Source organism: Pteropus vampyrus, unplaced genomic scaffold, assembly GCF_000151845.1.
Source record: "Pteropus vampyrus isolate Shadow unplaced genomic scaffold, Pvam_2.0 Scaffold12, whole genome shotgun sequence".
In the NCBI taxonomy this organism is placed as follows: domain Eukaryota; kingdom Metazoa; phylum Chordata; class Mammalia; order Chiroptera; family Pteropodidae; genus Pteropus; species Pteropus vampyrus.
Genome location: NW_011888793.1, coordinates 14,260,632 through 14,275,726, shown reverse-complemented (window position 1 = coordinate 14,275,726; position 15,095 = coordinate 14,260,632). Strand labels below are relative to the sequence as shown.

General features: G+C 38.2%; 1 protein-coding gene across 1 annotated transcript in view; it reads right to left on the bottom strand.

The window, feature by feature from the left end:
- The window catches only part of FNDC3B (fibronectin type III domain containing 3B), a 304,172-nt gene that overhangs the window by 20,427 nt on the left and 268,650 nt on the right, over positions 1–15,095 (bottom strand). The window contains exon 22 of the mRNA XM_011380910.2: positions 10,180–10,392. Within this exon, the coding sequence (XP_011379212.1) occupies positions 10,180–10,392 (213 nt within the window). The remainder of the gene's footprint in view (positions 1–10,179; positions 10,393–15,095) is intronic.

The window sequence follows — 15,095 nt, the reverse complement described above, 5'->3', positions numbered from 1 at the left end:
TCACAGTTATTTCTAATTTTATGTTATATTACTGTTTTAACAAAGAAATTTATTAAATGCACAAGTACATAGACTCTAGTTAAACTCTACATATGAATCAGTTTATAAATTAGGGAACAAAATCTTTTATATGCTCTTACCTCTCAATTTTAGGTTTCTGAAAATATAATCTTCATAGGACAGCAGCCAGTTTGGCATTGAGTCTAATTTTAAGGGTTTTAATTTTGAAAAACCGTAAGGGGTAACACTGGTTGTGTGTTTCTTCTACATCTGTCTGGGTTCTTGATGCGCTCTCTGCAAATGAGGGTTCTGTAACTGGCACTGCAGACCATGAGATACCAGCAACTTATTTAGCCTCTTCAGACCTCAGTTTTCTCCTCTGTGCAATAAGGATAATGACAGAACCTACCTCATAGAGATGTTGTGAGGTTTAAATAGGTTAATGAAAGAAAAGTGCTTAGAATAGTCCTGATATATAATAATCACTCAGTATGTGTTACTTATAATTACTTTACAATGCTGAGAAGACAGGATTTTAAAGAAGAAACTCCATTCTCCTTTCTGAGACACCATCCTCATCACTGACTTTTCTCCCGGGCGGAAAGTCAGCTGCATCGTGAGAGAGGCTGCCCTAGAGCCCAAGCCTCAGCCACCAGCTTGGGGGTTCCATCAGCGAGGCTGTTTAAGACTGTTTACTCTCTTGCACTGGGACCTGTCGGTGACAGCTGGGCAAGCGCACCTCCCTCGCCGGCCTGGTAGAATTCAATTTGATAGCTCATGTAAAAGTCCCTATGCAGAGCAGGCCTCAAATAAATGTCCTTGATCCTGAATTCCTTTTTGTACATGCTGACAGAAACTTCTGTTTCAAACAATAAAGACCAATCAAAACAAAATAAAAAGCAGGCAAGCCGACATAAAAAAGAATACATTCCCTCTTTTACTCCAATTCTGTAATTATTTTCCATCATTCCAAGAGGCAGGAGAAGAAAGAATCTTCTTTCTCACAGCCAGTGATTTATACCAGTTGCACAGTGGCCTCTCTAGGAGGCTCTGAAGGTTAGCACACCCTGTGGCTAGAACCACTGGGAGAGAGATTAAAAATATTCATCAAATATTTGTTTTACAAAGACCAACTTAATATTTCTCTCCAAATCTGTTTGTTTTTAAAGACCAACTCTGTTTTAAAATTCATTAATAAGCCAGAGGCCTTTGGTGATAGAATTAAACGTGCTACAGGTCCTAAGGCACATGATTGAAGATTCTGTATTTCAAATGCAACCAAGCACTCTGAGCTTAGAGCATGGCTTTGCCATGAAGAGGAGAGCAGCCCTCCGGCTTTTCTGACACCTCTCCCTCCCTCTTATATTTAGCATACCCAGGGTCAGTGCTTAGACCCCACATGTTCATGCACCACAGGCCCTGGGACCTGAGTCACACCCAGACGCTGACAGGAGTCTGTTGTCTTGAAGGCCCTGATCCCTACTACCTTGGTGTGTGTCGTCTAAGCCTGGGGGAAGGGAGATCCCGGAACAAGAATAAATCAACTGGGAATGAAGAGGACATAGGACAGCTGGGGTGCCTGACTCGCAAAAGACAGTACAAAAGAACAACCTCTCGTTCAAGAGACCTCAATCCCTTGATTTCTGAGGGTGGGAGTGGGGAAGAGATGTGCTTTCCCCTAGGCCACTCTCCCTCGTCTGTGCTGCCTGGTAAAGACTAGACCACCTTTCCCTTCTCCCCTCAAGGGAAGCAGAGGGAATTGGACCCAAGAAGACTGGACACAAATCTCAGCTCTGACCCTTATTGTCAAAACATTCACTCCTGTTAAGCAAACAGGGACAGTATCCACCTCATGGGTTGTTTCAAGAGTCAAATCCGAAAATGTGGGTAAAAAGCCCAGAACTGAGCTCAACACATAGTAAGAGTTCAATACATGGTACCTAGTGGCTCTAGACTCTGTCCCATGGGTGCCACAGATCACTTCTCAGGATTCAGGTGAGGCTAACGTACCCTGAGGACCGCTGTGGCTCTCAACTCCTGCCACACAGGCCTCTCTCCAGGTCACTAGGGCCATTACCAGGTCTACATCCTAGCAGGAATGGGTCCATCTGAATTTGTGATGTTCTGCAACGTCTCTTATGGCCTGTGGTAGACATATAGCTCCCTCCCGAAATGAGTTAATCTAATTTGGTGACCAAGGAGTGAAAACAAAATGTTCAGTCTGTTATTTTTATTACATTACTGCTCCTGTGCTAATGAAATATATGTGTAACAGGTGGCATGGTTCCTGGAATGCAGAATATGCTCGATAAAGTCACTGAGTAATTTTACTATCAGTTCAGGCTAAGGCATATGTAGCCGCAGGGACTTCCTGTGGTATCACAACTCTTTAAAGGTCACCCTGGACCCACACTGGCAGTGCCTCTGAGGGGTCTTCCACTCCATCTTCACTCCTATTATCCATGGCCATGTAAGCTTTGGAGGCATCGGCCGACAACCCAGGGTTCCGGTGAAGACAAAGAGGACAGGTGTGGTAACACCTGTGGGGCTCCACTGTTGTGCTGCCCCCAACCCCCATTGACACAAGGACTCAAAGTACAGTGGGTAATAACAATCTTTCAGTCAGCAGACTTAAGTTTGAGTTCAGGTTCAACTGAATGGTGATCTTGGCTCCAGAGCCAGGTAAGTTGTTCCCTCCTCTGTAAATGGGTATGATCATAATGCCTACCTCTTAGGAGGCTGTTGTGATCAAATGGGATAATGCAGGAAGAACCCATTACGAGATGCCTAGTACTTGTCATTAATAAGAGAGCACCAAAGATTATGAATGATTTACCCTGTTTGTCAAGGCTGCAGCAGCCTGAAGGATGTCCTCAGAATGCATCCTAACTTTCCAGCTTAGGCTTTCCTGAGCTGGAAAGAAAGCTGTGCATGTGAATACCATCCTCCCTGTCCCAGGGAACCCAGGCCAAGAACTGCTGCTGAAAACAGATGGAGATGAGAGCACTGGGTCCTCCGTAAGTGCAGTCCATTAATGGAAATTTAGGGATTTTTACTTAGGGAAAGGAAAAATGGAGATAAATGCTATTGCACACAAAAAATATTTACTTGGAAGAAAAATATAAACAAGGCAGAAGGTTGGTTGGGTCACTGTAAGTTTACAGTGTAAATGAATTCTTTTATGGTTCTGCTTCTGACTTGCTTCATTGTTGACTGTAACGTCTTCTTGAAACTAAACACTTTGATGGTAACAAGTACACATGGGTTTTAATGCTGGTAATTTATCAGCGATTTAAAAAAAAAAAAAGTTCTATATATCTGTAAATACAAAATGATTCTGTTCATTCCGCTTGCCTGTCAGAGTACTCCATGGGGTGGGTATAAAGACCTTGGCCACAATGAGGAGTCTGTTACCTTTACTGTGAACTTGAATGAGCTGATAACTCCCCAGGCTGAGTTTTAAGACAGTTGGGATAATACTGTCTTGTTCATCTGGCAGAAATTTTTCTGAGATCCCAATAAAAGGACCAAGTAAATCCTATAATTCCTTATTAAATATACACTAAGAAGGCAAAACAAAAGATTCTTGACATTTTCAAGAAATCTAGGGGGTGGCTATACTTTTAACCTCCGTATTTTAGGCTTTAACATTTTGAAAGATGACTTTTTTGCACTAGAGTACAACTGAAGGAAGAAATTTAGACATGTTACATCTTTAAACGTTTATTGTAAATCATTTTAGAGAAAAAAAATAAAGATGTTTAAAATGTATTTCTTTAAAACAGTTTTGTTTCAAAAGATAGATTCAAAAGATGTTCTGGATCGCTTACAACTTAAATTTGCAGTAGAATAAGAGATAATGCTAAGTTTTTTGTGCTATACCATAATCCTGTCGCCATTACAGACTAACAGCAGCCCATTAATATCAACTCCTCAAAACAATCCAATCTACTGACCTAAAACGGCCTGTATTCTACTAAAGGCTGCAAATGGCACATTTCAAAACATGTTTCACAATATCACAAATCAACAGCTGTTAGTAAGGTCAGTACAACTATATTCCTTAATGACGACATGTCATTGCCTTTATTTTTTTAGTTTTCCTGAACTTCATGGTGTGTGTAAATTTCCTACATTAGTAATATTTAGGAATGGAGGATGTTCAAAACGGGTATGAATAGTACGTGCCCTCACTTCACGAAGAACACCAAGTCCTGTCATGTCTATGCAGAAGCAGATGGCATCATGTGGGGACACCTGAGGCAGGGAGCGTACATTTCCTAAACTGGTTTTGACGTTAATGAGAGTCCCTGTTTGCAGACTGGGCACACAGGTACCAAGAGTGATTTCCAAAAGACCAATGAGAAAAAGAGTTAATTTCCTGTCCCCTGCTGCATTTGGACCTTTTGGCTTGCGAGTGATGAGTCTGTCATACTTTGTGGTTATGCTCTTTTTCTAAGAAATAAAATGTCACTATAGCTACTGATGGAATTCTTTAGGTAGAATAAAATTCCTACTTTCAATTTTTTTTCGTTCAAACTGTACTTAAATTATTGATATATTAAAAAGAGATGACTAGAATCTCTAAACACTACCCAAGAACCTCGAAGCTTCCCATTCTTCTACTCTGCTTTCAAATATGCACGGTGAATCTCATTTTTAAGGATACTCTTCCCAGTCTTCCAATCCCACTCTTTCTGTTTGCCTACTTCTTTTTTAGTGGCTTTGCCTCAATCTTACCTGATTTAGGAAAAATGGTGAGGAAAATGCTATCCCAATTCCATTTTCAAATAAAAGAAAAAAATGTAATCTGAATTCTACTTCTGGTCCAATAAGATCTCAAAAAGTTCATTTACCACCTCTTGCCTTTGTGTCTAAACATCTTATCCTGAAATCAACTAAGCTGGCAATAGTCTTTATTTTTATTTGCAGGCTGAATTTTTATGCTCTTTTTTCTAAGAAACAGAAATGCTTTTTTCCATTTATCAGGGATTGGAGATGGGCATCAATAGCTCCATTTAGTAGAGGGAGAAACTAAAGCAGGGACATGTGTCTCGTCATCTAGAAACTCACTAAGAGATCTGGGATTATAAAAGATTTGACACTCTGGTCAAGAACAACAATTGCCTTCTAGTGACTAAAGGCAATATCAAAATGCCATCTAACAAGGGTGATCATGTGAATCGGGGACTATTTCAGAGACGCAAAGGAAGTTAATCCTGAGGGTCTCTTGTGGCCCTGAGCTATTTAATTCAGCAATATGCTCTGGGAAATATAAGCAGGAGTTTGTTCTGCACTAGGCATACATTAAGGAAATTCACTCACCCCACAGTGCTTATACACCCTGGCCACCTTTATAAGTCGCCTTGTGTGTATTTTTTCAGGGCTTACTTATGCAGATTGTTTTCTGTCCCTCTCTAACAGCAAATGGGCAGTCATATTGTACATATTACAAAGCACCTCCAATTTTGCCAGTTGAAAGGAAAAGTGTCATGGCACAAATGCCGAGTTAAATGGAGAGCAAGTGGTAAATTATCCACTCTATGAGAGCCCTCTTCCCCGTCCTCATTTTGCTGGAGCCTTATTTTAAAATACACTGGCTGTCTGACTAAACCTGAACAACAGATTAACCACAAATGTATTCCTGGAACTTTAGTTCCTCTTGCCTCAGTGCTGTGTACAATTATCGGGAACATGGACCCATGCGGGTCAGGATGAGGTTCAGTAACAACTCAAATTCTGTTAGGGCAGCATGACATTTCATTTCAATAACACAGACAAATGCATCTTCAAAATCATCAGTAAGGCGTTACAATCTTAAAATGCATGAGCTGACTTTGTTATTGTAAACCCTGTATTAGGTTAAAGCAGCATTATGAAAATGTTTACTTTGGGTATATGTATATTTTTGCATACACAGGAACCAAAGACATTCAGATCTGTATTAGATCTGCTAAGAATAATACTGGTAATTACTCTATGGCCAAACTAATATAATTTTAGTTTTTCTGTTGAAGTTAAATATTCTCTTCTGCTATCTACTCATTGTTTCAGATTAATTTGTTTTCTCAGAAAGATAAGCTCCTTATAGGCAGGCCACATACCTCATAAGACCTAGCACATCATAGTAATTTAAGAAAAAATTTATGATTGAGAGATCATAATCTAATTGCTAGGGATAAACTTAGTCCTGTAAATATAAAGTAGGGCTTTGAAGCTGTCACATTAATATGTAGCCAGTGACCTTAGACTAGGAATCCGTGGGTCAAAAGCTTGAATACATGGAAACAAATGTCCGGTTCAAGGGGGAAAGTGTTCACCATAGCAAGTCCAGGTGCTCCAGATGAATTCTAGGTTGATTTAGTTTGAGGCAGGGATTTAGGAAAGATGCCCTTTTGGGATCCTTGCTATTGACATGCAACAGCTCCAAACTTAAGAAGAGACATTTGCAAAAGTACCAGAATAGAAAGAGGCATCATTTACTTGGAGAAAGATGTAGGGCCCATTTCTGTGCTTTGGAGACTGGATCCTTGATTTCCGTCCAGTCCTGAGTCCTTACCACTAGACTCCATCCTAAAGCTCTTTTGCATGAGATTGTAAGATTAGGATCCTTTAAGACAACCCAACTCAACCAAACCCAACCCAACCAGCTCACAATAGATACCATTCTTCTTTCCTCCCACAACACTCTGTGATATTGTCAATCTGAGAAAGCCTTCCTCCATCCAGATTTGCTTGAATGTATCTGTCTCTTCTACTTATCCCCCACACCACGTGAGCTCCTGAAGGGCAGGAATTTACCTTGGTCATCTTTGTCTATCCAGTACTTAAGCATAGTTTCTTTCTTTGCATGTATAAAACTCCTAATAATCATAAGTTAAAATCAAGTCAATTTACCAAAAGCAATATATTTTTTTCATCTAGATGGTGGAAGGCTTTGGCAGAAATCCTATCATCATAGGAAATACTTCACTTTTTATTCAAGAACTAAGTAATGTAGACAAAAGCTCTCAATGTCCGATACTCTGTAGGTGCTTAATAAATAGAAGTTATTTTTATAAAATTTGAAATATTTTTGGCCAAACATTATACTTAAAATCTCTGGGTCATTTCAGCTTTTTTGATTGAGAGGTATATAAAGAAACATAACAAACCAATACATCACAGATATAAAACCTAAGGCATTCTGGACTCTTAAGTAAAGTTAGTAACTTTTTTACTATTTTTACTTGTTAAAAGCAGAAGCTAAAATATGAAAAAGGAGATAACAAGCCATAATCATTTATAAGAGACTTTTCTTTGTAAAGGATTTAGCTTACAAATGATCTACATACAACATCGTTGCTTTAAGGTGAAAAAGGTGGTAAGGATCTCAAGAGTTCATCTTCTAGTCCAAACTCTATTTTATGGATGAAGAAAAAGACCAATAGTTTAGCAGTCAAAATCGACTCAACTTTTTAATCTGACAATTACCAAGCATGGAGTTATTAGTTTTCATTGTGCTTCTGTTGCAAAATGTTTTAAGACTCAGATTACTTGCATAGCTGACTACGGACAGCTGTACAACTCAGACATCAGCAGCTCTACTTTCAAATGCCCACAGTGAATGATGAGTAGGGTTGATTAAAAATCACAATTAAATCTACATCTGGTTCTTTTTTGCCACATCCATAATAAGAACTTGTCAGTAGTTATTGAAATCAATGCATATGCTAAAGAATATGTGCACTTGTTCCAAAACTCACGACTAGAATCCATTCTAGCAAAATAAGTTCAATGAAAAAGACAGGTGCCACTCTGAAGACACTGTCCCCTTCAACTGAACAAACCAAGTCCTAAAGGACCTCCAAGGGATAGAACTGACAAAGACTATGCTAATAATAAATATTATTCTGGATCCAACTGAAATGATTTCTTCCCGATCCTCATAAGTCAAGTCCAAAGTTAAATGCTTGGATTCAAGAGGCCATTCACTACAAAAGTTCAGTTTCAAGACACTAAGGAAGGTCATTTTCAAACTCAAATTAGGCCAAGTTTCATCTTATTAAACTCAGGAAAATTATTCCACAAATAGAATGAGAATTTATTATGCTCTATTTCGCCATCGCTTTAATAACTTTCTAAGAGCACTGACAAATCTAATTTAAAAAAGATAAATTTGGACTATAGCTCAGAAAATTAAGAAAAATACTGTTCCTAATAGTAAGTTTTTCTTAAGTTGCCATTTAAATTTAGGCATGTCATTTATATGATTAACAAGGCCAGTTTTGAGTGCTTTTTTTTTTTTTTTTTTGAGGAAGGAACATGTATTGATTACCAGATTCTGCACTATTTTCTGTCTCATGACAACACATTCATTTGGACCAGTGCTCATGGAGCTTTTGTGCTGAGCATCAGTACAGTTCTCCTTCTGGGGCATCTCAGGCAGATATCCCACACAGGGCAGCACTGCAGCACGATGGGGACGGCTGGTTTGGTGCAGAGCTGTCACTCTCCCCACATTCTTGTGGGTTAACAGTTGAGGCAACTGTACAGGGAGTCAGGAGGCAACATCTCTGACTTCAATTTTGCCACCAACTTTGTGTCTGGGCTTCAATTTTTCTAAAACAGTACATTTAGAAGGCATTCTTCAAGGAAGGCTCTAACACCAATGGAGGCCAAAAGCCCAAGAAAAAACCATAAAGGCTTGTTTACAAATTTTCCCCAATACTAGCTTTAAACATTTTCTTGATTTGTTAGTCCAGAATTTCTATTCTTGCCAGCCCAGAGGAGTCCCATGCCAGTAAAATAATGAGGCTATGAAAATGTATCCAAAGGCACAAAGATGTGCCTTGACAGATGAACGATATTGTCAATGAGTGAGTATGCATTAACTTCTAATGAACCTACCTGTGCTTTCCATACCAGGACTAGTTTCCAGTAGGGCAATCACATTTTTGTTCTTCTGTAGTCAAACTACTGGGTTTGACAGGTCCTTCAAAGTCAAGTTCAATGTCACTTGTTTCAAAAAGCCATGCCTGATCTTTGCAACCAAATGGTCTTTATTTTCTTCAAACTCCCAGACTGGTTTTCCCCTATGTCTGCCTCCTCCATACTCCCAGGACTCTTTTTTTCAATGACACAAATGTCCTATGATAATTCATGGATTGATATTATGCTCCCGGAGGTAGGGCCTTGTTTTTTTTCTTGAGCCACTTCAGGCCCACCTCAAACAGTACTGTCCACACAGCAGGACTCCAAAGCACTGAGATGAATCAAAATACTCTAAAGTCTGAAGCGGAGATTGGACGGGGCTTTCTGTGCACCTAAACCCAGTTCCCCGTGTAAAGGAACACGATATTACAGTGCATAAATGGGAAAACAGAAATACTTCTACACTAACACTGGTTTTGTGCTTCAGTAGGTATGCCATAAGGACGTAGTAGCATGTGTCCATTCCAACGGGCTGTCTTGGTTTTATAGTGATCCCACCTCCTTCATCTGATTCTCTGATTTGGCCTTTTGGTAACAGAACATTCTGTCATCATTAACTTTTACTCTACATTTGAATTATTTTTAAATACAGTTCAGTTGCCTATCTCATGACTGGCCATTTTCAGAGGAAATGAAGTTACGTTAAATAAATACTATACGAAAGGCTGGATTTGATTTCTGTGGCCAAGAGTGTTTCCTGGGCATGGAGTCTTATGAAGAATCACCTATTTGCGCTGGTTAATTTGATATTGCATTGCCCATAGTTACAGAGTACTATCCCCATCTGTATGTCACCACAGCTATTTCAGATTGGTAAACATGTTTGTCCTGATGGTGACTGAATATTTAAAGAGATAACATCTCTGAGTCTTATTTCCTTCTGCACTCGTGACTAATATAATGGTATTACATCACGTAGACTTGAATTTGACAATTTTCTTTTTAGATAATTTCCCTCCATTATCTGGTTTTATGAAAGAAAAAAACAAACACATATATTATCACATGCAAGGAAATCAGGATCTTCAGAATATTTGTTTAGTTATTCCAAAGGGAGAATAGAAGGTATAACTTTGGGTATAAAAATGCAAGAAATCTTTCAACAAAGCAAAAGCGTTTTAGAGGACGAATAAACAAGTAGCGTTTTATCCTAAAGCCTAAGCCAAAGCCATACAATTTTCCCACGCACCCCCACCCCGACCTCACCTCTTGTTTCTGTCCTCCAGCTGTAGAGTGTACACCATGTCATCAGCAGCATGTGTCTTGGCGTTACTGTCTCCCCATTTCAGCTTCAGACTCTGAGGCCCAGCTGCAGCACATTCAAGCCTAGGAGGCAAGGGTGGTAACGGCCGAGTTTTTGCTTTAAGCAACTGACTAAATGGTCCAGCTCCAATTTCATTTATGGCCTGAATTCTGATCCTGGAAAAAGGAAAAAAATACAAACATTGCAAACTTAAGAATCAGTGATTTCTCATTTGAAATAAACATTGTGTGGAGTATTTCTTACTTGCCCCTAAAACAGTATCGTGGAATAAAGAAAAACAAATTAAAGTTATTAAGACAAATAGAGAACTGGGCAGCTTGGAGGACAGATTATACTATCCATCCAACAAACACCAAAAATTAAAGCGCATTAACAAGATATCCCCCTTAGATGTCTCAAGATATCATTAATTAAAAAAAAAAAAAAAAAAGCTGTTGTCTGAGCAAAGACAATTCTAAAGACATTCTTTTATTTTTTGTTTTAGCCACCCTTTAGCTGCCTCAAATTTGGTTTTGGAAGTAAGTGGCTATAAAGAGTAAACGAAATAAAAAACAAATTAGTCTCTTTCATAGTTCAAAAGCAAAGGACAACAGCTCTTCAACAGGGCATTTCTCCTCCCCATTTCTCGAGCTTCCCCCAATAATCTCTGCTAGTCCAAACCCGGAGCTAAGTGTGCAGACTGCTGGTAACAAGATGCCATGGAGATGTGCAAAAATCTTAACTGGATGTTTATTATGTGAGGTGTTATGGGTAATAAAGATCTATTATATTAACATTGTCCTCATGGTCTAGGATTTTAAAATGAAATAGTTAAAATGTATATAAAAATAATATCCTATTATTCTTTCTGTTTTCCTTCTTCTTCTATTTCCTTACTAGTTAACTGAAATAGTTCTCCAAGGTCATCACACAACACATTGATAGCACAGCTCCATCCTCATCCTCAATACTTCTTCCTACAGTGACTCAATGTTACTGCAGCTCACTTTCTCTTGGCAGTTGGCTGCCTGCACATGCCTGCAGAGGCCTTCCTCCTCCACCTCTTGGACACTGTGGGTAGTTCTCTCCGTAGCCTCAGACATTTCCACAGCTTCACCCACTTAAAACCATCCCCAGGCCAGCATCTCCTCCATCTCCGTTACTAGGCCTCCACCCACACTCCTTGCTAGGTACACAGTCATCTTACTTAGATGACTGGGCAGTGTGGTGCCACATTTAAATTTGATTTGAATTTGAAAGTGTTTTAAAACACATGATAATAAAAAAAATAGTGAAAGAGATGAATTCTTAGGAAATAAATCAGTTTAGAATGTTCTTATAATTTAGGTTTATGCACTTCTCATTTACAATTATTGCTTATAAACCAAAAAATGTCATTTAAGTATTACCATAGTTAAATTCATCCTGTGACCTCAAATTAGCCTTAGTTCTTCAAATTTAAAGGTTACATAATTCAGCAAGTTAATATAGTAATATAGACTGTTAAGAAGAAAAAGAAAGATTATTCCCAAGTGAGAGAGAGTGTGTACACTCCACCTTGTCTCTCCCACTGAACGAAGCTATTAAACCTGAACATAATAAATGGAGCAATTCAAGAACTCTGAAAAATAAATGGTAGCTGGAGAATTTGAAATATCACCAAACAGCAGTGAGTGTACCATTTTTCCCTCCATTGTCTCTCAGACTGAACTCAATGTAGCCTGAAATCCAGGGGCAGACGTTTGCATTGACAGAATCTGGCTCAAAGACAGAAAGTGGTTTCTAAATGTTCAGAGTGAAGAGGGAAATCCCCCATTCCTCTTTTTTTCTTTTCTACAGTCTCTCATTCCCTAGTCCTTAGCCAATTCCATCATATTAACAGCCTAAAGAAGAAAAAAAATCACATAATATCAATTGACACAGAAAAAGCATATGGTGAACTCTAACACCTATTTAAAATAAAAATTCTCAGCACTCTAGGGATAGATGGGCACTTCTTTAACCCAAAAAGGGCATCTATAGAAATACCTACTACTACTACTAACATTATACTTAATGGTGAAAGACTAAATGATTTCTCCATACAAATATGACCGATTGATTTTTGACAAATATGCAAAAGTAATTCAATGGAGAAAGAATCGTCTTTTAAACAAATGGCATTGAAAGAATTGGATAGGGAAAAAAATAAATCTCAATCTAAACCTCATATTCTAAACTTAACTCATAATGGACCAGACATCTAAATGTAAAATATAAAACTTCTAAGAAGAAAACAGGAGAAAATACTTGTTACCTAAAATTAGGTATAAAGAGTTTTAGATAGGATGTGAAAAACATGACTCATAAAAGAAAAAACTGAAGAACTGGACTTTATAAAAATTAAAACTTTTGCCTCTTAGGAGAATGAAGACAAGCTATGGACTGGAAGAAAATATGTGCAAATTACATATCTGACAAATGACTTGTATCCAGAATGCATAAAGACCTCTAAAACTCAACAGTAAGAAAACAAATCCAATTAATAAACAGGCAAAAGACTGAAACAGGCATTCCACTAAAGAGGACAAGATACACATGGCAAGTAAGCACACAAAAAGATATTTAACATCATTAGTCATTAGAAAATGCGAATTAAAATTGTAATGAGATACCACTATCTCCCTACTAAATCGGCTAAAATCAAAAATACTTAGTACCGTACTGGCAAAGATAAGGAGGAACTAAAACTCTTAGAGTTTGCTGGTGGGGATGCAAAATGGTATAGTCACATGGAAAAGTTTCTTTTAATGAAGTTTCTTACAAAATTTAAAATATACTTATTTTAGGACCTAGCAGTCTCACCTCTTGGTCTTTACTCTTAAGAAATTAAAATTTATGTTCACACAAAAACCTATATACAAATGTTTGTAACAGCTCTTGTTATAATCATCTAAAACTGGATGACTACATCTGCGTCAGAGTTTGGAATGTAGCAGATACTCATCTCCGATAAAGTAGAGCAAAAATTCCAATAAAGAAGAGCCCTACGTTTCCCAGATTCTATTATATTAGAGACTACATGAGGTCTCTTGTAGATAATGCAAGTCTCTCAACATAACACTGAAAGACTAACATAAACTCGTCCCGGCCTCCCAACAGGAGTCTTATAAATTAACTTTATGGTACTAACACAAGAGTGTTTTCTATGATTGAAAAGTAAGAAATTTTTCTGCAACTGGAGAAGAAAAATCTTTTTTAAAAAACGAATCATCACGGTGGTAGAAATTACCACCCTCCTTCCCTTCTCAGGAAAAGGGAATTAAGCCAGACATTAAGTCTCAGTCTTTCTTCAATGATGTAACCGAACTTCCTCACCTCCAAGGTTTAACATTAATGTCTATGTCCAGACTTCCATTCCTTCCTTTTATTCTAGGCACAGGGATTCCTAGAGCTCAGAGGCCAAGAAGCTTTCTTCCATCTGCTTGCCCACAGTCCTCCAGAGCCAAATTCACCTTGTATTTCAGGTTTTGCTCTGTGCAGCCCAAACAGCCCTTAGCTACTTTAATAAACAAAAGGAAGTGAGGTAATGGGTTGCTTAAGATTGTTGTTTTGCTCAAAAAGAAAAAAATACTAAGAGATCTAAATTATGTTAAGAATTTAAAAATATTTTATAAAATGCCAACTATTGAGATGCAAAATAAATGTAGATTTAGTTTTTTATTTCGTTTGTAATTTTACTTATTTCCCCATGGCCTCTATAGTATTTTGGTAGGAACTGGGTTCCTTAATGTTTGTACTCTGTGGTTCTCCGACCTGTTATTGAGAGGTATTTGATAGGCATGTAGTCTTTGCCTTAAAGACAACCACCACCACAATATTACGGGAGCATTTTAACTCTCTTCAGCAGTGAAGCCTTGGAGAAATTATCTGACACCTTTAAGTTATAGTTTTCTTAACTATACAATTGGGATAGCAATATCTTTGCGTTTACAAACAGGATTACTTAAGATAATGAATATGGAAAACACTTTATATTTTCTAATATTTTATATTCCACTATATAAACAAAAGATTCAAGGTGGCCAAAGCACTTTGAAGTGCTAGTTTATGGAATTACTATTCTTATGACTTCTTTTGTGACCAGCATTTCTCTCTAATGGCAAAGAAAATGTGTTGAGCATCCATGAGGAAGGGCACTGTGCTGGGTGCACATGCATATAGTCTTCATTTTAGCTGCATTATCACCACCATCTTACTTTATAATTTGAGTAACTTGCTGATATCATCTATGCTTTTCCTTCCTCTAAATTATGGCCAAGGACCCAGCAACAGCTAAGAGGACTTCTTTTTAAACCATCTACAGATGGGGAGGGGAAGAAAAAGAACTTGGGAACTCATGAAAATATTAACGAAGACCACTAATGACTACCGCAACAAACAACATTGAAAACTTGCTCTGTCCAAGGCCTGTGCTATGGAGTAGGAACTTGTATTTTCTCTTGCCTTTAGAGATGAGAAAACTGCAGTTAAACTCAGAGATGTCAAATAACTCACCCTAAATGACACAGTGACTACTAGGTGTTGAAGTCTAGATTTGACGTGTACAACATTAACTCGAATTTCCATCCCGACCTTGTCTGTTTTACAAGCGAAGGAACTGTGGATGGCTAGGTTCAGTCGTTTGCACTGATCCACATAGTGAGTATAGGTAGATCTGGGTGTGAATCTGGTCTTTTTTGGTTCAAAGTCTTTGTGCATTCTGGCATACCATATTCTCCTAACATAATTTAGACCACCCACAGCTTCCAATCCAACAAAAAGATAATTTTAATTCAAACTACACTTTTAGCTCAACAACTGCCTTCTGCCAATGAAACAGACATTTAAAATAGTCAAC